Here is a 20233-nt window from a genome sequence, read left to right on the forward strand (position 1 = left end):
ACAGGTGAGACAGGGATTGTATAAAAGCAGCAAGAGGAGACAGCACAGCCCCGTTTGTAATGCGGGTGTGAGAGCTGCTCCCAGCGATCCCGGTCCCAGCTGAGCCCCAGGCATGGCAGCACCTTTCAAACACAACTCCTCTGAGGAGTCTCTTTGGTCAAAGGGAACTTAGATTCACAACTTAGAAGATGCAGCTCTTACAGTAAATCTTGTGGGGCATTTCTAAACGCTATGGTGCTGTTGGGCCTCCCTTCAGAGCATGAGTGCGATGCCCAGCAGGATGAGCTTTGCTAATTAACACGTGCCTGATGGGCTGTCACAGAATCCCTGGTGCCTGGGCAGTGTCACAGAGGAGAGACTTGTCAGCAGTGTGACAGTTCCTGCTGCTGCACCAGTGACCGGATGGACAGGGTGGTTCTATTTCTGAGGCAGAACTCTGTTCTTGGGAGATTTGGCTCCACAGTTCCTGTGCTGCTGCTCGGGTGTGGTGCTGCCAACTATGCGCCTCACCACAGCGTAGGAGAACTCCAGAATGCTTTGTGGAGTAATGCCAGTGATACAGTTTAAATGCTCCACAACCTGAAAAAAAGAAAAGATACAGCAGCTAAAGGCCGTCAGTTTACAGACTAACAAGAGTAACTGCTCCATGGGTGCATTTCACAGGGAGTTGTCCCATGAGATTGCTTCTCTACCTGCCAGTGAAACGTTGCCTGTGGAGTTTTGTTCTGGCTGTGAAGCACTGAAGGTGAGGATACTCACCAGTGCCAGCACATGCTGCACACAGAACTGCCCCATGCCCTCAGCTCTGACAGAGGCCCACGCGCTTTCTGCTAAAAAGACAGAGGTGTTCCCTCCCTCATGCCACTCCCAGTGCAGCCCCACCCGTTTCCTTGCTGTGCTGAAACAGATAAACCACCTTGGCATTGTGTCCCTGTAGAGCCAACGTGTTCAGCAGCGACTGTACCTGCTCCCAGTGGTCAGGGCTCAGGATGAACACACCTGTACTGATGACTCCAACAGCCAAGAGCATGAAATCTTCCTTCACTGTTAAAAACTTGGCTCTGCAGAAGGAAAAGTGTGTTCAGGTGTAAAACGCTGCTTCACAGTTCTGCTGCTGCAGTTGCCAATGCCCAGGATATGTTGGCTTATTCAGGCCAACCAAAGCCCAATACCAGTAGCTGGAACTGACAGCGCAAGGCTGGACTTCAACAACCAGGTGAAACACTTTCCTTGCCTGTGAAGCAGCTGTGGAGAAGCATGTTGCTTTGAACTGGTGTATCAGAAACAATGATGAATGTCCCCCAAATTAGTTTGGTTTTTTTTTTTTAAAACATACCTCAAAATGGCATAATGAGAGTTATGCTACTATTTATTAGCTTTTTTTAAGGGTTTTAATTCCAAAGGGTTATTTTAAGTCATTGTCAGGTAAGACCCTTACATCTGCAGTTTGCTTGGTGTGGAGTTTTCGATGGCAATCTTCAGCAAAGTGTCATAGATGGTCTCTCTGGTCAGGTAGCAGAAGTCCAGTAGCTCTACACACAGCTGGTGTAAGGGTTTTGCAGGAAGCAAGCAGCCGTTGTATCCTGGCAGAGATCACACCATCAGTCCCACATTTTGGGTCACTAAATTCAATCAGGAGTGTCAGGTACCATTATGGAGAGACAGAGTTCTGAGGACAACTGCCCTGTCTCTGAATGCCACAGGATCCCTGAGCCTCAATATAATTTCACTCTGAAATTCAGGCTGTCAGACCAGAGCCAAGAAAATGGTGAGTGATTGTAGGAAATGTGGCCTGGCACGAGGTTCACAGCCTTTAAACTCTTAATCTTTTACTGAATGAGTCATGACTGGCTGTCCAACAACATTCATCACATTCTACAAAGGACAAAGTTCTTATCTAAAAAGTGAAGCCCTGGACAATCTGAACAGTTCCATGTGCAAAAATCTGTAATACGAGACATTTTGGTTCAGATTGGCAGCAGCTCTATGACCCTACTAAAAAACTTCCTTCCCGTTCTCTCTGACTGATACTCTCACCTAGAACCTCCAGAAGCAATTCCACGTAGGCCAACGGAGTTGACACATTGATGTGGAAGTGCAGAGTGTTTAAAACAGCAAGTTCCGACTCCAGCAACTCCTGTTTAGTGTAGGAGTATTTTAAGGATTGCAGAAATTTTAAAGCTGTGTCATTGGTCACTCTCTGAAAAAAAAAGAGACAAAATGTCTTCCAGGCAAATAAAGCACTTGGTAGGAACAAAGTGTCCTGTCACCTCTCTCCTCCTGCAGCTCACCCGCCTGTCCTTTGAGCTGGCATGAGAAATCCAGCTCTGACCTTTCCCACAGGTTTCCTCCACTCAATAAACCATCCCCAGTCAGGTGTGAACCCCTGTAGACACAAGATTTTTGACAACCACAGGCCAAGATTTTCCTGCACTTTTTTCCCCCCAGCACTGGGAACAGAGCAAATTGTTACTGGATGAGTAGGAATTTGCCTGCCCTAAAGGGAATGTCATGTCCTTGGCATTTCATTATCACTACTGTCTTTCAAAAAGGAAATCTATTTTTAAGAGAGGTTCATACACTGCAGGTTTAAGCACACTGCTAAAGCAAGGGCAGGCTGAGCTGGCTTACGCTGTAGTGCAGGGAGAGCTTGCTCGCGAGCTGAACACACGACACGAGCCGCAGGACAAAGGTGTTGGCTATCTGATCCCTCACAGAGCTCCAGCTGCTCCTCTGCCCCTGGTCACGACCTTTAGCGTTCCTGCTGTTATCACACATCTGCTCTACCTGCTTGATCATGAACCTACAAAACCCACAATTGCTCAGAGAATGGTTCTGTCTGCTGAGGAAAAGGAAGAAAGGCAATTCCACTGATGCTTAAGACTATACACAGAATTTATAATTTGGATTAAAGGAATGAAGAGGCAAAGCCCTCAACACGCACATTAGTCATGTGTGGTTTGTGTGAGGGGGACAGAGTGGGACAGGGCACGGGCACTACAACCACATCAGAGAATGGGAAATGCTGTTCAGGACTCTTATTACCTTTCAAGTAACTCCACTGCGTGGTACCGTGTCGATTGGTCCAAGCGCCATTTTTCAGACAGAAGGAATATAAATTCTACAAAAAGCACAGCAGTCACTCATTTCAGTCTCCTGAAGCTCACTGTACAGCTGTCACCTGCCCCAGGAGCTGCTGTAGCTAAGCCTCACCCACGATCCGTGTCTCTTTGAAGTACCCAGCCTGCTCCGGCAGCTCACTCAAGTACTGCTCGTTCTCCGTGGCCAAGTGGATCAGTGTGTCCTCAATAATTTCAGGAGCAACCCCACTGAACATGGGGCCTGAGTCACGGCCCCGGGGTTCCAATGGCACCTGAGACCCCATTTAGCGGGTCAGGGCCGAAGCCGTAAGGACAATGATTTCACCAGCCCCACAGGGACAGACCGCGACAGGGCTCCTCCAGCTCCTCCCGGCCGCCTGAAGACCGCACTGGGAGGGGACGGCCCCTCGGTGGCAGGTGGCGGGGAAGGGGCGGGGGCTCGGGCAGGCCCCGGCCCCGGTCCCGGTCCAGACCCGGCTCCCGCCGCTGCAGCGCCTCAGCGCCGTTTCCCGTCACGTGACCTCGCTCCGCCAATCAGCAGGCGCCGATGCCGCGACGGGCACGCGCTGGGCCTCAGCCAACCACTCGACGGCGCGCGCCGCTCGGGCCCTCCGATTGGCCAGCGCCCCTCCCGGATGTGGCGTCACGTCGGCGCACGAAGAAGGCGGGGGAAGATGGCGGCCCCCGGAGAGTCCGGGGAGTCCGGGGAGGCGGCGGCGTTCGCGCGGCGCATCGACCCGGCCCGGGAGCCGGGGCTCAGCCCCGAGCAGCGCCGCCTCATGGCGCAGGTGGAGCACGCCCAGCGCCAGCGCGCCCTGCAGCGCCGGCTCCGCAGCCGCAACGTGCTGCTGGCGCTCGGCATCGGCGCGGTGACGTTTGGCATCTGTATCCTCCGGGGCCGGGGCAGGGTGGGGCCGGGGGGCTCCGGGGCCGCGCCCGCTGCTTTTCCTTAATTCCCCCCGCAGACGGTTACACCTTCTATTCGGTGTCGCAGGAGCGGTTCCTGGACGAGCTGGAGCAGGAGGCGGAGGCGGCGCGGGCGCGGGCCCGGGCCCGAGCCGAGGGCGCCGCAAGCTGAGCGGGGAGCGCCCGGCCCGGCCCGGCCCGGCCCGTGACTGAGCTGCCGCCCTCGCCTGGCAGGATGGGCTTCTGGCACGGGGCAGCCGCGCCTGAGGGGTTCGGGCCTGCCCCCTGCTCTGCGTCGGCCGGAGAAGGCCCCGGGGGCTCTCCGCAGGCAGGGCCCCCCCGCGGGCAGACCCCGCCCTGGGGCCTCTGCCGGGGCCGTGCCCATGGGAGGGACAGGGACACCCGGCTCCCGCCACTCCCCACAATAAATCCTCTCACTGGAGACCGAGTCAGTGCCCGTTGTCAAGAATGTCTTGGGTTGAGCCCAGCTCAAGATCTTGCCCCGCTCAGGGGCTGCTGAGGGGGGATTTTCTGTTCTGCTCTCTATCATCACGCAGTGAGGCATGCAGCCACGGGTCCTGCCCGACAGACACACACACAAGACACAGTTTGTATTCAATCCATGTTTATGAAAACACTTTCCAAACACCAGTTCATAACAAAGTGCTCCCGGATCCTGCTGCTCCTGGTGCTGCAGCAGACAGGGCCACAGGGCACTCAAGCCACTCTGCAGGGTGGGCAGGCTCTGGTGCAAGGCTGAGCTGGCGGGGGACAAGCCGGGGTTCCTCAGGGCGGGCTCAGCTCCTTCCATCCACGAGGGGTGGAGACACCTGGCACCTGTCTTCCAGCAAAGAGCACCTGTGGGACAGGCCTGCAAAAGGCCAGCACTCCCGGTCCTGCGAAGCCCACGGCTGCCCTGCTGCAGGCCACAGCCAAGGGGAGCGGGGAGTCCAGGTTCTCCAGGGCTGGCACTGCCCTCCGGGAGGTGCAGGGGCTCTGCCCGTCCTGGGGATGCAGGCACTTGGATGAGGTAGTTCATGGAGTCAGTCTTGGCCAGCCAGCTACTGGGGAGAGAAGCAGCCGTGAGCCGGGAGTGCCGCGGGAGCAGCCGAGAAGGCCGTGGGCTGGGCGCTGCCCCTTACCATGCGGCCGAGGTCGTCGGCGAAGGTCACCCCCTTGTTCAGCCGCTGCTCCTGCGAGCCGGTGCTGCTGCCGCTCAGCGAGTTACGGCGCATGATGCCTGCAGGGACAGCGGCCGTGAGTGAGGGCACGGGCCTGTGCGACACCCAGCCCGGGGGTCCCCGTCCTGCGGCCCCCGCCCAGCCCGGGGGCCCTGCGGGGAGTGGGGAGCGGGGCCGGCACCTGCGGGCTGCGCCAGCTCCAGGCGCTGCAGGCTGTTGCGACGGGAGGGGTTAAAGCTGCCCTTGGAGAGGCGGCGCTGGCGGCTGGACAGCATCGCAGCGGGCGAGACAATGCCCGGCGGTGGCTGCTTCCCCATCCGCAGGTACAGCTCCTCGATCTCCTTCTTCTGGGCGCTCTGCAGCAGCTGCACCTCAGCCAGGTGCCTGGGGAGAAGACAGGGGCTGGCAGTGGGGCCTCGGGGAAGGGACAGCGAACACGCACGCGGGGTGGGTGGGAAGACCTGTCACCTCCCAGATGCAGCCCACCCCCCTGCTCACTTCTGTCGCAGGTTCTGCAGCTCCTCCCAGATCTCCTCGTCCTCACTCTCAGTGTCATCGCTGCTCACATAGGACAAACTGCGAGAGTAGCTCAGCCACACCTGGCTCAGCATGGCCTGCGGAACGTTTTCTGTGCTCTCTTCCCCAGGGCCCTCCCGGTCGCTCCCCACTGGTGCCACAGGCACCGTGCCCCCCTCGGCTGACACCTCCTCAGCCTTGGGGTCCTGCTCCGCTGCCTCCAGCACCACATCCAAGTCACTGCTTGAGCTGTGGCCTGTGTCAGGGACCACGGGTGGCGGGGAGCCACTCGCTGCTGGCTCCGTGCTGTGCTGCTCCCCGTCACTGCTGCCCAGCACTGGAGAGGTCACAGCCAGGTCCTTGGCTGGCATCACCTGGAACCGGCCCAGGACCTGGGGCTTGGTTTCTGCTGGGGACAGGGGCAGCTGGTGGGGTTCAGGGCACATGGGCTGGCCGGGGCATTGCGGTGCCCTGGCACAGGCACGGCTGCGCGGCACAGCCTTGGCCCTGCCCCACCTTACCTTCATTGATGGGCGAGAGCTGGGCCTTGGGCACGCTGGGGGCTGGTGCCTCCGAGATGATCAGAGAGTGGCTGGGCTTGGGGGCACTGGGCAGCACCTGTGGGCACCTGAGCACCATCAGCAGCCCCACCCCAGTCCTCCTGTCCTCTCCTCCCCCTGCTGCTTCTGTGCCCTGGGATTTGCCGCCCACTCAGCCCTCCCTGCATCCCAGTGGCTCCACAAGCCATGAGGCTCCATCCCATCCCAGGGCAGCATCTGCAGCAACCACCCAGCCCTCCTGACACTGAGCTCCACCTCGAGCAGCCCTGGGCAGCCCTTGCACACCCACACTCACCGTGCTGCCCTCTGGACTCCCAGATGTGGATGTGCTCAGCAACTGCAGAGGACTCCCCATGGGCTCACTGCTTGTGGGGCACACTGGGGCTGGTGTTGAGGGAAGGGAGGATATGGGACCCCCGGCAGTGGGGACATCAGATCCCACTGGCTCCAGGGTCCCACTGCCAGGTGGGACTGGCTTGTCTCTGCTGGTGGGGTCAGGGTAGACAAAGCGTGGGGCACCCAGGACAAGACTCTGTGGCCGTGGCAGCATTGGTGGGTAGAGGTGCCCGCCTGAGCTGGCAATGGAGGAGACAGTGTGGGCCACGGTCATCACTGCCAGGGAGAAGACATTGGCCAGGGACAAGAGGGGGGCAGTGGGGGACAAGGGTGTGCTGGTCACAGGGGGGCTCAGGGGACTGCTGGGCTCATAGGGGACAGGGGATGTGGGGAGAGGCTGTGGGGACAGGAGGGCTTGGGGCAGGGCTGGGGGAACAGGCCCCCCTGGGGTCCTCGGGGGGGTCAGTGGGAATGCTGGTGATGATGTCAGCCAGGCAGGAGTCATCGAGACGAGAGGCCAGGTCTGGGCTGAGCCTGCAGAGAGGGAAGCATCAGGAGCAGCCCCCAAGGGCCGTCTCAGACCCCATGTCCAGGCACCCCGGAGCCTCAAGCCAGCGAGCAGCTGGCAGCCCCAGTGCAATGACCATGCCCATGCTGCCAGCGCTGGTACCTGTGGGGGACCCCAGGGGTGCCGGGGCTGCCAGCGGCTCCACAGGACTGGCCAGGGTGGTCTCCGATGGGGAGCGGCTCAGCAACGGCAGGACAGGGGACTGGACAGGGAGGCTGGGACTGGTGCAGCTCAGGTCTGTGGCATAGGGGTGACAGCCAGGCTCAGCTGGGGCAGGACATGTCCTTTGAGACCCTCTGGGCTTGGCTGAGGCCATCACCCGCCCTGCATGGGGCCTGGGGGAGACAGGAAGGGCCTGCACAGGGGCACAGACGTACCACTGAGTGAGGATGAGGAGGAGATGGAGCGTGAGAGCCCCTGCAGCTGCAGGTCCACCTGCGAGAAGGATGAGCTGAGCCCAGCACTGGGGCAGAGGCCCCAGCCAGGCTGTGCCAAGCCCCCGCTGGGCCCCACCACCTGTGGGGACAGGAGCTGGAGACTCTTCTGGGCTGGGGAGCACCTTGACTTGTCACAGGAGCGGGCAAGTGACCGCAGGAGGACCCTGCACCCCAGCCCCCTCCCCCTGGACTCCCTGGGGCCAGGCAGCACCCCAAGCCATGCTCAGCATCAGCAGCTTCTCCAGCACTGGCAGGGCCAGGCTGGCACTCACGGGGCTGCCCACAGCACTCTCAGCCTCGGGGCCCTTGGGCAGCTCGGTGCTGCTGCGCCCATCCTTGCGAAGCAGGGTCTCCACGCGGTGGATGATGTCCCGGATGCGGTTGATGAAACTGTCCCGCTCCGACTTGAGGATGAACTCATTGTGGACCTGAGGGTGGAGGGGCCGGTCAGCACCCAGCACGGCCAGGCAGACCCCACCTTCACCCTCACCCTGCTCTCACCATGGCGGCTGCAATTTCCTCCGGGTTGTCTCCATCCAGGTCGAACTTGAAGGTCACCATCTTGTTGTTGTAGGTCTGCAGCTGGCACTCCACCACTCGGTCGCTCTTGTCGGAGATCTGTGGGCAGCAGGGCTGGCTCAGCCCAGGAGAACCCGCCTGGCACCCGCCTGGCACCCGCCTGGCACCTGTGGCACTCACGTTGGTGATGCGCAGCCTGGAGCGGGCTCGGCGCCGCAGCAGCTTCCCCGAGGCTCGCTTGGGCGGCAGCTTGGAGCTCTGCTCGCTGGCCGAGAGCCCCTCACAGCCATCACTCATGCCCGATGCCACATCTGAGGTGTAGCTGCAGGAAGCCCCAGCTCCGGAGCATCAGCATGGCCATTCCCAAGAACCACACTCCCTGTCCAGCCCCCGCCCGACCCCCCAGCCTCACCTGTCCACTGAGGAGGAGAAGCCGCTGGCGGGGGGCAGGCGCTCCGTGGGCAGCTGCACGGCGATGCTCTGCAGGGAGGGGACGGGGTGAGCCGGTGCCGCAGCTGCCCTGACCCCCCTCCCGCCCGCCCGCGGGGCCCTGCTCACCGTGGGGAAGCAGCGCACAGGCCGGGTGGGCCGTGGGCTGGTGGGCTCCACTGCCACAAAGCTGCGAGGGGCCAGGTCCGGGGAGTCCAGGAAGCCGGAGGAGCTCAGGTACCCATCCGTCTCACAGTCGGCTGCGGAGGAGTGCTGGCATGAACCGAAGCAAGTCCCTTCCCTGGCTGGGCACCTGGGAAAGGGCTGTGGGGCTGGGAGAAGGGGACGGACCCCCCACCCACCTCCCGCCCCAGGTCCCCTGCTGCCCACCCGGCTGTTGCTCCCTTGGTGCCTACGCACAGGTGGCTGAGGAGTAGCTGGTGTGCCGGTAGGTAAAGTGCTGGTGCTGGTCAGCTTCGGGCTCCTCAGGCTCCAGGGGGAAGGTGCTGCTGAAGACGGAGTCCCCAGAGCCAGGGGTGGCCAGGGCAGGCGTGGGGGCACCAGGTGGCAGCGGGGACTTGAGCTCCTCCAGCAGCCGCAGGACACCTGGCGGCTGCTCTGGCTCTGCGGGTGATGGCGCGTCCTGGGCGCGCTTCAGCTTCTCCCGCTTGCGCTTGATGGCGACCACACGGTCCCGCACAGCCTTGGCCACCAGCTTGTAGTCAGCCTCACAGACAAAGCCCAGCACCACCTACACAGGAGGGAGCTCGTCACTTCGGGGAGTAGGGGCCCCACAGCACCCAGGGCTCCCCCATCTCTGTACCCACCATCTCCTGAGCCACCTCCTCTGCCACATCCTTGTAGAGCTCAAAGAGGAACTCGATGGCGTTGTTGTCCTTGTACTTGCCGTGCAGCTTCTTTGTGTCATCCATGCGCAGCCAGAGCTTGAGCCCAGACTTGACTCCGTCATCCTCCTCAGCCAGCTCCACATGCACCCCTGTGTCCTCCTGGAAGAAGGAATGCTCCAGCAGGTCCTGGATGGTGTACCTGCAGAGGGCACAGCTCAGCGCAGGCTCGGAGCCAGGGGGGACCCTGCCACCCAGGCCCCGCTCTGCCCCCACCTCTCGTTCTTGTCCATGCGGATGCAGCCCTCGATAATCTCCTTCAGCTCTGGCACCTTCACCTTGTAGAAGCTGCTGGGCTTCAGGCCCTGGGGGTAACGAGAGTGAGCACCTCCTGTGCCAACCCACCACAGCATGGGGCTCCCAGGGCCCAGGGATGAACCAGCCCAGGGCCCCACGAGCTCTGCATGGCTCCTGTGGCCAGGCCACGTGTGCCTGCATGGGCCAGGACACCCCAGGGCTCTGAGTTTCCACCCCAGCAGGCAGGAGCTGGCAGGAGCCAGCCATGACCGGTCAGGGCAGCTGCAGTGCCCCAGGCCAGCGTGGCCGAGCAGACGTGCTCCCGTTCCACCCCATTAACACACTGGCAGTGGCTGGTGCAGAGCCAGGGATGTGGGGTCTGGCCAAGCCATGGCCCCACCACCCACAGCTCCATGCCCTGCCAGAGCAACCCCTCACCGCCCAGGCTATCTTTAGCCACTCACACAGCCTGCACAGTGACACATTTTGACAGCAGCAAGGCCTGACAGCTCCAGCTGACCATCCCCCCAGCCCCCTGTCCTGGCTCCTGTGGGATCAGCCAGCAGCATCACCCACAGCTGGGACCAGGCCTCACCGAGGTGACCTTGCGGTAGATCTGGGCGGCGTTCTGGCACTCAGAGTAGGGGTACTCCGAGGTGGCCATCTCCAGCATGCACATCCCGAAGGCGTAGACATCCACTGCCTCATCGTACTTCTCCTCATACATCTCTGGCGCCATGAACTCGGGGGTGCCTGCAGGCAGCAGGAGAGGTCAGCACCCCTGGGACCCCCACCCCCTGCAGCCCCCACAGCTCCCACGAGCCCGGCCCCACCTATGACACTCTTGGCAAAGGAGGCTCGCTTGAGCGTGGCCAGGCCCAAGTCGCCAATCTTGACAGAGCCCGTGGGGCCCGTGATGAAGATGTTGTCACACTTGAGGTCACGGTGGATGATGGGGGGCGAGCGAGTGTGCAGGAAGTGCAGACCCTTGAGGATCTGCCGGCTCCAGCGCTGCAGCACCTTCAGCTTCATCTCTTTAAACCGCTTCAAATACCTGCCAGGGACCAACGGGGCTCAGACCTGTGGGGCTCAGACTCGTGCCCCAGCCTTGGCTCCAGCCCACCCTCCTCCTGTTGCCATGCCAAGCCCATCCGGACTCAGATGCCCACACAGGGCAAGCAACAAAGAGCCTCTCGGTAGGGACCCTGTTCCCTCCCCTACACGCCCCAATCACGTTTTCAGGGTGCCGGACGTCATGAGTTCTGTGACCAGCACGATGCAGATCTGGCCTTTGATAGTTGACTTCCAGGAGTCGTAGAAGCGGACGATGTTGGGATGCTGCAGCCCCTTCAGCATCTCCACCTCCTCACTGAACCGCTGCCGCTCCGTCTTCGACAGCTTCCGCGTCTGTGGGAGCCAGTGAGGGTGTGAGGGGGGCACACGGGGTCCTGCCAAGCACAGGGGGCTGCCCTGGCTACAAAAGACCCTCACGTCCCATTCCCCACTCCCTACAGGCAAGACAGAGGAGGCTTCTGTGGCCCCGGTGCAGAGCTGGGGTCAGACCTGCTGTGCCCCAGCACCGTGGCTCACACATGGCTGGGGCTGCCCTGCACTGTGGTCCCCCACCTGCCCACCACTCTGGGTGGGTGCACGACAGACGGGGCACCAAGGAACCCCTGCAGTTCTCCACTGCCTTGTGCTGGGACCACCCGTTCCCCCTCCCCTCACTCAGCCCCCAGCTGGAGCCCACCACCCTGCCTCAGGGCAGGGAACCCTAGCCTGCAGCTGGAGGGGATGTGTGGGGTCTCTGCAGAGCTGCTGCCATCCTGCCCTGTGCAGACCCGATGGCCGTGGCTCTTGTGCCCCCACCAGGGCAGCACCAGCCCTGGGCTCTGTGTGGCCGGGTGCTGGGCCAGCCTCAATGAGGCCTTTGTTGGGGAAAGCAGGCAGGGGGAGGCTCCAGCCAGAGTTTTTCCATGTTTCTCCTGCTCGAGTTAATTAAAGTAGAAACACAAGCCGAGGGTGCTGACTGCAGCTGGGGCAGGGGCCAGCGGAGGGGACAGCCCCCTCATCCTGAAGGGGCACAGCCCCAGGGTGCAGGAAGAGGGGAGCTGACTGGCCAGAGCTAGAGGAGCCAGGTCCAGCCCCCAGTGGGGCAGCTGCGAGTGCTCAGCCCTGGGCGAGCAGGAGCAGTGATAACTCCACCACTGCCTGGGGTCCCAAGGAGCTCAGCCTGGGGGCCTCAAGCTGGGACCCCTGCCCAGCCCACATTCAGAGGCCAAGGAAACTGGAGCTGCCCCAGAGCTCCCACCACCAGTGCTGCCAGAGCTGTGCTTGGCCAGTGGCCACCATCCATCAACCCCGTCAGCTTTCGTAATATTTTTATTGCATCACAGGCGGCCCCATGGCTTGGCTGGAGCTGCTCCATAATCCCCCCACATTTAATACATGCTCAGGGACAGGCTCAGCCCAGACGAGAACCTGAGACTGCTGCCACGGGATGAATGGGACCTTTCATATGCGAGGAGGAAAACAGCACCCGAACCCCAGCATGGCCAGCAGCACACACCGGCTGTCCTGCCCAGTGCCACGGCCACCGCCACCCCTCTGGCCCCCTCCTCCTCACCAAGAGGTGTCCAGAGGCCTCACTGCACCCCAAAAACCTGCAAGGGCATGAGGAAGCTGACACTGGCTGTGAACTGGGGCAGGTGGGGACTCATGGGTGGCCACGGCTCTCCCAGCTCAGCAAGAGTGGACCCCAACCGGAGCAGTTGTGCCAGCGCAGCCCTCACTGTGCCATGCCCAATTCCAGGCAGAACCCCAGCACAAGGCCACCTCTCCCAGAGTGCCTGGAGTAAGGTCTGGGGGAGCCAAGCATGCCCCCCGAGCCTGTGCCAGGACTGCTGGGCTCGCTTGGCACTGTTCCTTCCTCATGACCAAAGTGGCAGCAGCTCCCACTCCTGTGCGTGCTGATACTCTCCCCATTGAGTGTGGGCACCAGAGCCCAGCCTGGCCATAGCCTGGCAGGAGGAGCACCACGAAGGGCAGGGCAGACAGTGCTGCCAGCACAGACACACCACATAGCATGGGCACACCATGTCCTCTCCTAACAGCATCAGCACAGGGCGGAGGAGGACGCTGGGGATGGTGGCATGGGGACGGTGAGGAGCTGGGTGGCAATGGTCCAGCCCATCCTATGAGCCAGGAGCTGGCTGCCGAGGAGCCCAGCGCAGCCAACACCAGGATCTGAGGCCAGTGCAGGAGGAGGGAGGGTGGGGCCGAGTGGCCGAGGACGGCTGTTGCCTCTGCAGCAGGAGGCTGTCCCCAGCTTGGCAGCGCTGGTGCTCAGGGCACTCTGCAGCGCTCACAGGGCTCTCCCACTCCCACAGCCCTCAAGGGCCCTGGCTCTGCACTGACACTTGCACTCTGGAGGGGCATTCAGACCAACACCATGGTGGGGCACAGAGCCAGTGCTGGAAAGTGCCCAGCACTCTCCCTCCAGCCACGTCCACAGCCACAGGGCGGTCCCGAGCCCCTCGCAGAGGAGCCAGCTCTATGTCAGCAGTGGATGCCAGCACCTCACTGCTCTCCCTGTGGGTCTGCCCCGCCGAGCAGGAGCTTGTGCGTGCTCACAGCCATGTGAGCACACACTCAAGGTGCCCTGCAGCCCCGGGGCTGCTGGCTAAGGTTACCTGCCCAACCTGGGCGCCGGAGCCAGGGGAGGCACAGCAGTGCCTGGTGCCCAGAATGCTTTTGCCCACTGGGGAACCCCAAGGGGTTCCACAGGAAAATCGCACAGTTAGGTATTTACAGCCCGACCCCGCTCTGGGCCTCTGGCTTCCTCCCTGCTTCCTCTTTCCCCACTGCCCGCAGCACCTACGACAGAAATAGTGCCAGGCTAAAGCTGGAAAGCACAAACAGTGGGGCTGTGGACATAGGCGGGAGGCACAGACAGACGCTGCGTTCAGGAGAGGGGACAGGGATGGGCAGGTCCCCAGAGGGGTCTCACAGGAAGACAGAAGACAGGCAAAACCAGGCTCCAGTTCGCCAGGCTCTGTGGAGGGAAGGACAGGCGAGGACAGAAGAGAGAGCTGGGATTTGGGATTGGGATCCGTCACAGCAGCTGAACCAGGTTCTCTGGTGCAGAACAGGTCAGGCCTGAGGTTAAGTATTCATTTGGAATTGAAAGGCAATAGAAGGAGAACTGTGAAATGCACAGGACAAAGCTATTTTTAAAATGGCAGAACCACAACCATTTTTATTTGTGGTTCCAAATCCTGGATTTGTGTCACAGTGTCCAATTCTTTGCATGATTGCTGAAAAACAAACTTCTAAATGTCTGCATCTGTGCTCTTAGCCCCTTGTGGGACACAGATTTGGGTACAAGAGACACTGGATAAAGAGCAGTCAGTGGAACAGAGCCAAATCCTGGGTGAGGAGGGGAGAGGGCTGGGGCAGAGGGGTTGCAGGGGCAGGCACCAGGGTGGCATGGGGTGGGAGCAGGGCTGGGGCTGCCCACAGGGACCTGGCTGAGCTCCCATGGGAGGGGGTGGGCCAAGAGGAGTCAGGTCTGCCAGGTCTTCCAACACCATGGGATGCTCACAGGAGGGTCCCTGGCAGGAGCTCAGCCTGGACCCCAGCCTCTCCACACCCAGCCCCAGGGGACAAGTGAGTGGCTTCTGCCACTCCTGCCTGGCCGGCTCGCAGAACCAGCAAGGGGGCCAGCACGTGCCTGCTGGACTGGGGCACAGCAGCATTTTGCTTCCCAACTCCCTTTCCCCCCCCACCTGAGACGGTGCAGCCTCATTCCCTCGGCAGCCCCTCGCAAGACACCAGCACTGCCTGCACACAGCCCCGGGGACGAGCAGCGGGGCAGGGAATGAGACACGTGCCAGCCCTGCTGTGCAGGGGAGCTGGGGCACAGCTGTGACATGGGGCTGAGACCCACAGGGAGGGACACGAAGCCAGCTGAGTGGGAAGCACTGGGGACAGCTGACTCATCCAGAGAAGGTCCTGGACTCGCCAAGGAGAGCCTGTTCCAGTCAGGGGTTGCCACCTGAAGGGACACAGGACTCAATGGGGTTCAGGGGTATTTGGATGGAGCTGTGGGGCCATGAGGGCAGGAGAACTGAGCTGGCTCTGAACTGAGCTCTCACAACTGAAGTAATTGTGCAACCCTTGGGATGGGGGGAAAAACTTCACCTTCCTCACTAAGAGGCCACAGTCAGCCCCTCTAGAAAGCACCCACCACTCTCTCAGGATCTCTTCTTGCTCTGCTCGGCTGCAGCCACCCCAAGGACCCAGCCCAGGCAGCTGAAACTGCAACTGCACCGAGCTTTTAGGAACAAGAAAACAAACTCGCAAGACATGGTTTTCTGTGTCAACAAGGACTTGGACCTTCCCACCACAGCAGCCATCCCAGGGCCAGGAACCTGTGGGAGACTTTGGACTTAACCAAAGCCCCTCCCAGGGCTCCAAGGAGAAAAGGTAGACCCACAGAACGGATCTCCCCGTGCACCTCCATGGACAAGATCAGGCTCATCAAAAGCACTTGAATGGGGCAAAGGCATTGTGGAGGCAGTACCATCACCACTGCTCTCAGCATCCTGCTGTCAGGCTGCAGGGCAGCCAAGGAGATGGAAGAGTGTGGCAGCAGAGAGGAGATGGGGACGCTCCTCAGAGAGCTGGAACCAGAGGTCCAGCTGCTCCCAGTAGAGAGCCCCTGGCAGCATCACAGAAACCACACACAGGTGACCATGTACGTTACTTCAGCCAAGGTCAAGCAGGCAGAGAGCACAAGGTCGTGTCGTACCCTGCTCCCGGCTGACAGCCAGCCCCAGCTCGCTGCAGGCACGCGTCCCAGAGCACACCAAGGGCTATCGGAGCAAACCTTGGAGCCAGCTCCAGCACAAGCACAGGCATGCATGCAGAGAGGGCACTGCTGCCCTCGCTGCCCTCCTGGAGGGAAAGCTGCGAGCTGGTGAGCGTCAGAAAGACAGTGGGATGCTCAGCCCCGGATGCACCTGTAAAGTGCCAGAGCAGGGACTGGCATCAAGAACTTGGGCACCCTGGCATGCTCCACAGTGCAGGAAGAAAGAAAGCAAATGGAAAACAGCACGTGATGAGCAGGAGGGCCAGGAGCGGCGGCACTAAACAGGAGTCTGGGTCCGGGCCAGGGGACCCACGAGGCACCGAGGCACTGGCAGTGATGAGCACAGTGCAAGGCAGCGAGGGGAGCCCGCACCCAGCTGCAGGTCCCTGCCCTGCCCTGCTGCTGTGGCCCGACTGCAGCGGGGCGCCACAGTGACTGGCAGAAGCGGAGATTCGAGGGTGCCTGCCCTCGCCGGCACAGGCTCCAGCCCGGGGAAGTGCCCCGCGGGTCTCACACAGCACCCAGGCAGGCAGCAGTGGGCAGCGGGCTCAGGGGCGGGGAGGGCTGCACACGCCAGAGAAACTGGACAGAAGAGGGTCCAAGAGCCTCTCTCGAGCCCCTCGCCCCGGCCTGTGGGTGCGGGCAGGTAGGGGCGGAGGCGCTGGCAGGGGCCGTACCTGCAGCTCGCACCAGGCCACCTCCACGGTGGTCTCCGTGTCCAGCCCCTTGTAGACGGTCTTGAAGGAGCCGCGGCCGATCTCGATGTCGAACTTGAGGAACCGGCCGTCGGGGGAGGTGGCGACCGCCCGCGTCTCCACCTCCTCGCTCTCCGTCTCCTCGGGTTCCCGGAGCCCGACAGCGCTCGGCGGCGGCGGCGGCGACCCCCCGCGCACCCCGTCCGGTGCCGGGTACCCCAGCAGCTCCAGCTCGGCCGAGCTCCGCCGGCTGAAGCGGGAGGAAGCGCGTCGGGAATCGGGCCCCGAGGGCCGCCGGCTGCGGCTACGGTGTGGAGTCCGTCCGGTGAGCCCCGGACCCGGCTCCGGCTCCGGCTGCGGCTCGGAGCCGCTGTCCGCCCGCTCCGCCTCAGGCTGGGACATGGCTCCGGCAGCGGCGGGCTCAGCCGCCAGCATCGGCTCAGCCCGCTCGGAGCGGCCGCTCCCGCGCAGCTTCGCACCCGTTGCCGCCGCCACTCCGCAACCAGGAGCGACCGCCGAGACCCGGCCCGGGCACCGGCCCCGGCACCGCCCCCGCCACGCCCGGGTCCGCCCCCGCTCGACCGCCGCCCCCCGCCCGCGCTGCGCCACCGGCCCCGCGCCCCGCACCGACACCGCACCGGGCAGCGGCCCCGGGACAGCGCCCGGCGCTGCAGCTGCGGACACGGGCTGCGAGCAGCGGGCGAGCGCCCCGCGCCCCGACACCGCGCCCGAGCAGCCCGGGATGCCGGGATGTCCCCTCCCAGCCGGGGTCACCGCCTGGCGCCCGCCCGGATCCGCGCTGCCGTGGCTGCTCCAGGGGCTCCTTGCTCTCCCCTCCCCGCAGCACAGCCCCTTCCCTGCCGCCGTCCCCCTGGCGCTACGGGGCCGCTGTGACTGACGCGTCCGGAGCCGGGACGTGGGAACGTCCCTGGTTTAAACATTTCCTTGGAGTTTCTGACTCTGGTCCTGGAGCAGCGTGTCCTAGAGCAGCCGAGTCCCACTGCCCGGACGCGGGTTCCCCCTCACGCTGCCCCAGACAATCCCGCTGGGGTTCACTACGGTCCGAAATCCTGAAATCAGGGTCACGCAAATAGGAAGAGTCGAAGGTGTGTGTCAGCCCCGCGGGAGCCAACAGCCGGACAAGAGCGTGTTGTCTCTCCAGGCTGAAGGAGAAGGTTGTTCTGCCGGTGAGGCTGTTTACACAAAACACAAAGCAATTGAGGCCACCGCTAATTTCTTTTCCCTGAGGTCAGATTGTTTCTACTCAACGATACCGGAAACATTAAGGAGTGGATCGACAAGGGAACACAGTCATGGTCTCCTAAACGCCAGCCTGGCACCCGCAGGGTGACGCCGGGTGACTGGGGCTGCTGACCTGCAGTTCGGCTGTGGCCACGTCCCGCACGGCTGCTCCCCACAAATCTCCACCAGCAAGAGGAAGGGAGAAGCATTTAATGAAATCAATGAAATTCCTACAAAAGCCCTGGCCTACCTGTGTCACACTGCTGATCTCTGCTCTGCTACCCCACCCGACCCAGCTCTTCCTGCCCGAAGCTTCCTCTCCAGCACCAGAGGAGCCAGGTACCCCCTTCCCAACAAGGAGTTTGACCGATGCCTCCCTGCCAGGACCTGCTCGTGCAGTACTGGCTGGTGAGCAGGGAGCAGCAACCACATCCCCGCTCAGCCCTGCACTCCTTGGAGCACGTGAGGGGCACAGTCTCAGGTGAACAACCAGCACTGGCAGAACACCGTGTCCAGCACCGGCCCCCGCAGGGCTCTGCCTGCTGCTGGGGCACTGGCTGCCCATGGCCACTGGAGCCAAAAGGCCAAAACTGACAGGCCACGGGTGCGGTGCTTACACTGGCCCGGCCACGCGTGACTCTCGGGTTGCAAGATGCAACATGGTTTGACTCAGCTCTGTTAAACAACGCTCTTTGTTCAGGTGAGCCTTGCCCAGAACCTGCCCACTTCTCAGCATCGCCAGAAAGGGGAGAGGGATGCTGCCCAAGGCCCTGCAGGCTGACTCTGTGGCTGCCCCCACACAGGGGTCCCTGCCAGGGCCCATGCACTGCCCAGGCCCAGGAACACAGCCCAGGCTGGCAGGGAGCCTCAGCTCTCCAACAAGAGACAGAGCCAGGTAGGGATCTCAGCTCAGTCCCTGGCAGGCTCATGTCTCCTTATCAAGGGTTTTCATCGTGAAACAAGATGCCTTGGAAGATCCCAGAGGAGCAGGGGAGTATCCCAGTCCAGTGAGGCCCCTGCAGACAGGAGAGGAAATTAGGGGTGAAGCTTGCTCCAACTGCTGCCCTCCCACACCTCTCTTGTGAGTGGTCTGAGAAATCCCCTAAATGATCCCCCCAAATGCCACTCCACACCAGAACTTGGTAGAGGGGAGGCAGCTCGGGCAGGGGAATAGGTCCTCTCCTGTTCCCAATCTGCAGCCAGCCTGGCCTGAAACCAGAAGGCTTCTGTTCCACAATAGGCGCCCACTGCAGCTCCCCAGCGTTATCAGGGTGACATTTCTGGGCTGCAGGTGCCAGTGCCAGCCTTCACTTTGAGGAACCGCCACAATCAGGGAACATAACCCATTTCTCGCCTACATTTGGCTGCCAGAAAGAATACAGGGGACTGTGTAATCACTTCCCTCAGAATTAGATCATGAATCAAAGCCCTGCTCAGCTCCAGGCTCCGCCAAGCCCTGCCAGGAATTGTCCATTCTGATCCCGGAGCTCGGGGCAGGATCACAGAGGGGCCAGGATGGGTCTGGACAAAGGGGGATGCACAGCTGGGGCAGCACAGCACAGGGTGCCTGTCCCAGGAGGGGTCCAGGGACCCCCAGGTCTTGTTCCACAGCTGGCTTCACCACCCCATACTCATGGGAGCTCCGTGGTGTCTCTCACCTTAACTCACATGAGTTCAGGGAGGCAAAGACGGCACCCAAACCTCAGCTGTGGCTGTAACCCTGGGCAGATCACTGCAAGGATTTCCTCAGCCCAGAGGCACAGATGGGACCCACCTGCACGTTTATCCCAACATATAAATTTATCAAACTGAAACAGTTCTTGCTCCTAAGCAGCTGCATTAAATAAAACATCTCTCGGAATTTTTCCTCCCTGACCAGTGGGATCCGAGTGTGCCTCGCCTGATAGTGCCTTATCTTGGCACCAGCCCCTCTGAGCTCTGCCTCGCCCTGGCCAGCGAGCCCTAATCACCACGGCCAGACGCGGCAAGGGCCTCTGAGGGGCCACAGGCTGGAGGACGGGGCTGCGCCAGCCCCCCCGAAACCACCCTGAGCCACCTCCTCCAGCTCCTCAGAGCTGCGTGGCTGGGCTGGGCAGCACCTCCACAGAGGGACATCTGCTCCCTCCAGGGCAGCAGCACCAGCTGCCAGGACCCATCCCACAGCCTCAGCAGTGACACCTCGCTGCAGTGGCACTGCCCAGCCCAGGGAAGCTGGTCCCACAGGGCCCTCACAGGCACGGCTGGATGCGGCCTCTGGTAACCAGCCCAGAGGGTGTGGAAAAGGAATTTTACACCACGTCCATTCTGCAGAGGGGACATACTCTTCCTCCTCCTCCTCCTTCCCCCCCTCACTGAGTAAGCAACTAAATAGGAAGCTGAAAAAGAGATGGGAATTGCTGCCAGGAGTGCCTTGGAATGAAAAGCTGGTTTTAGGCTTATCTAATGTCACATCAGCCATTTCCTAAGAAGGGAGCAAATTTAATTAAGAACACAGACTCCCTCAAGGACAGCCAGGTTACATATGGCACTCCCAGCTTGGAACACAGTGCTGGGAGGTCAGCATCGTGCACACAGGCAGCAAGAACAGACACTCCGGGCCCGGCTGCTGAAGGCTCATTGTTTGGGATCAAATGCAGGAGCCTTCAGGCACAGCACCCCAGCTCTCTGCAGGGGTACAAGAGCAGCAGAGCAGACAGAGCAACCATGGAGGGAAGGGGCAATGTGGGTGG

At 61.6% G+C, this 20233-nt stretch overlaps 3 protein-coding genes across 5 annotated transcripts; 1 reads left to right on the top strand and 2 right to left on the bottom strand.

Annotated features, from left to right (window-relative positions):
* Positions 1–317: 317 nt before the first annotated feature.
* CNTD1 (cyclin N-terminal domain containing 1) lies at positions 318–3607 on the bottom strand. The gene is made up of 7 exons (XM_048316389.1): positions 3214–3607; positions 3046–3121; positions 2632–2803; positions 2038–2200; positions 1439–1583; positions 965–1061; positions 318–579 (listed from the first exon to the last, which is right to left on the bottom strand). The coding sequence occupies exons 1-7, from the start codon at positions 3383–3385 to the stop codon at positions 418–420; spliced, it is 987 nt and encodes a 328-aa protein (XP_048172346.1). The 5' UTR covers positions 3386–3607; the 3' UTR covers positions 318–417.
* A 132-nt stretch (positions 3608–3739) lies between these two features.
* LOC125331958 (cytochrome c oxidase assembly factor 3 homolog, mitochondrial) lies at positions 3740–4455 on the top strand. The gene is made up of 2 exons (XM_048316423.1): positions 3740–3986; positions 4067–4455. Exons 1-2 carry the CDS (start codon positions 3776–3778, stop codon positions 4177–4179), a joined length of 324 nt encoding a protein of 107 aa, XP_048172380.1. The 5' UTR covers positions 3740–3775; the 3' UTR covers positions 4180–4455.
* Positions 4456–4615: 160 nt separating this feature from the next.
* WNK4 (WNK lysine deficient protein kinase 4) lies at positions 4616–16794 on the bottom strand. Of its 3 annotated transcripts, none has more exons than XM_048316412.1 (20): positions 16245–16794; positions 10930–11102; positions 10529–10749; positions 10291–10448; positions 9675–9763; positions 9381–9600; positions 8974–9304; positions 8683–8813; positions 8537–8604; positions 8305–8446; positions 8107–8223; positions 7878–8033; positions 7546–7603; positions 7271–7405; positions 6560–7134; positions 6226–6322; positions 5687–6110; positions 5370–5572; positions 5150–5247; positions 4616–5068 (listed from the first exon to the last, which is right to left on the bottom strand). In XM_048316412.1, the coding sequence occupies exons 1-20, from the start codon at positions 16695–16697 to the stop codon at positions 5051–5053; spliced, it is 3867 nt and encodes a 1288-aa protein (XP_048172369.1). In that variant the 5' UTR covers positions 16698–16794; the 3' UTR covers positions 4616–5050. The 3 variants fall into 3 exon arrangements, with proteins under 3 accessions (XP_048172369.1, XP_048172359.1, XP_048172375.1); XM_048316402.1 differs by having other exon boundaries at positions 5687–6113; positions 16245–16788; XM_048316418.1 differs by having other exon boundaries at positions 4616–5071; positions 5687–6113; positions 16245–16788.
* Positions 16795–20233: the final 3439 nt, after the last annotated feature.

Source organism: Corvus hawaiiensis, chromosome 1 (genome assembly GCF_020740725.1).
Source record: "Corvus hawaiiensis isolate bCorHaw1 chromosome 1, bCorHaw1.pri.cur, whole genome shotgun sequence".
NCBI lineage: Eukaryota > Metazoa > Chordata > Aves > Passeriformes > Corvidae > Corvus > Corvus hawaiiensis.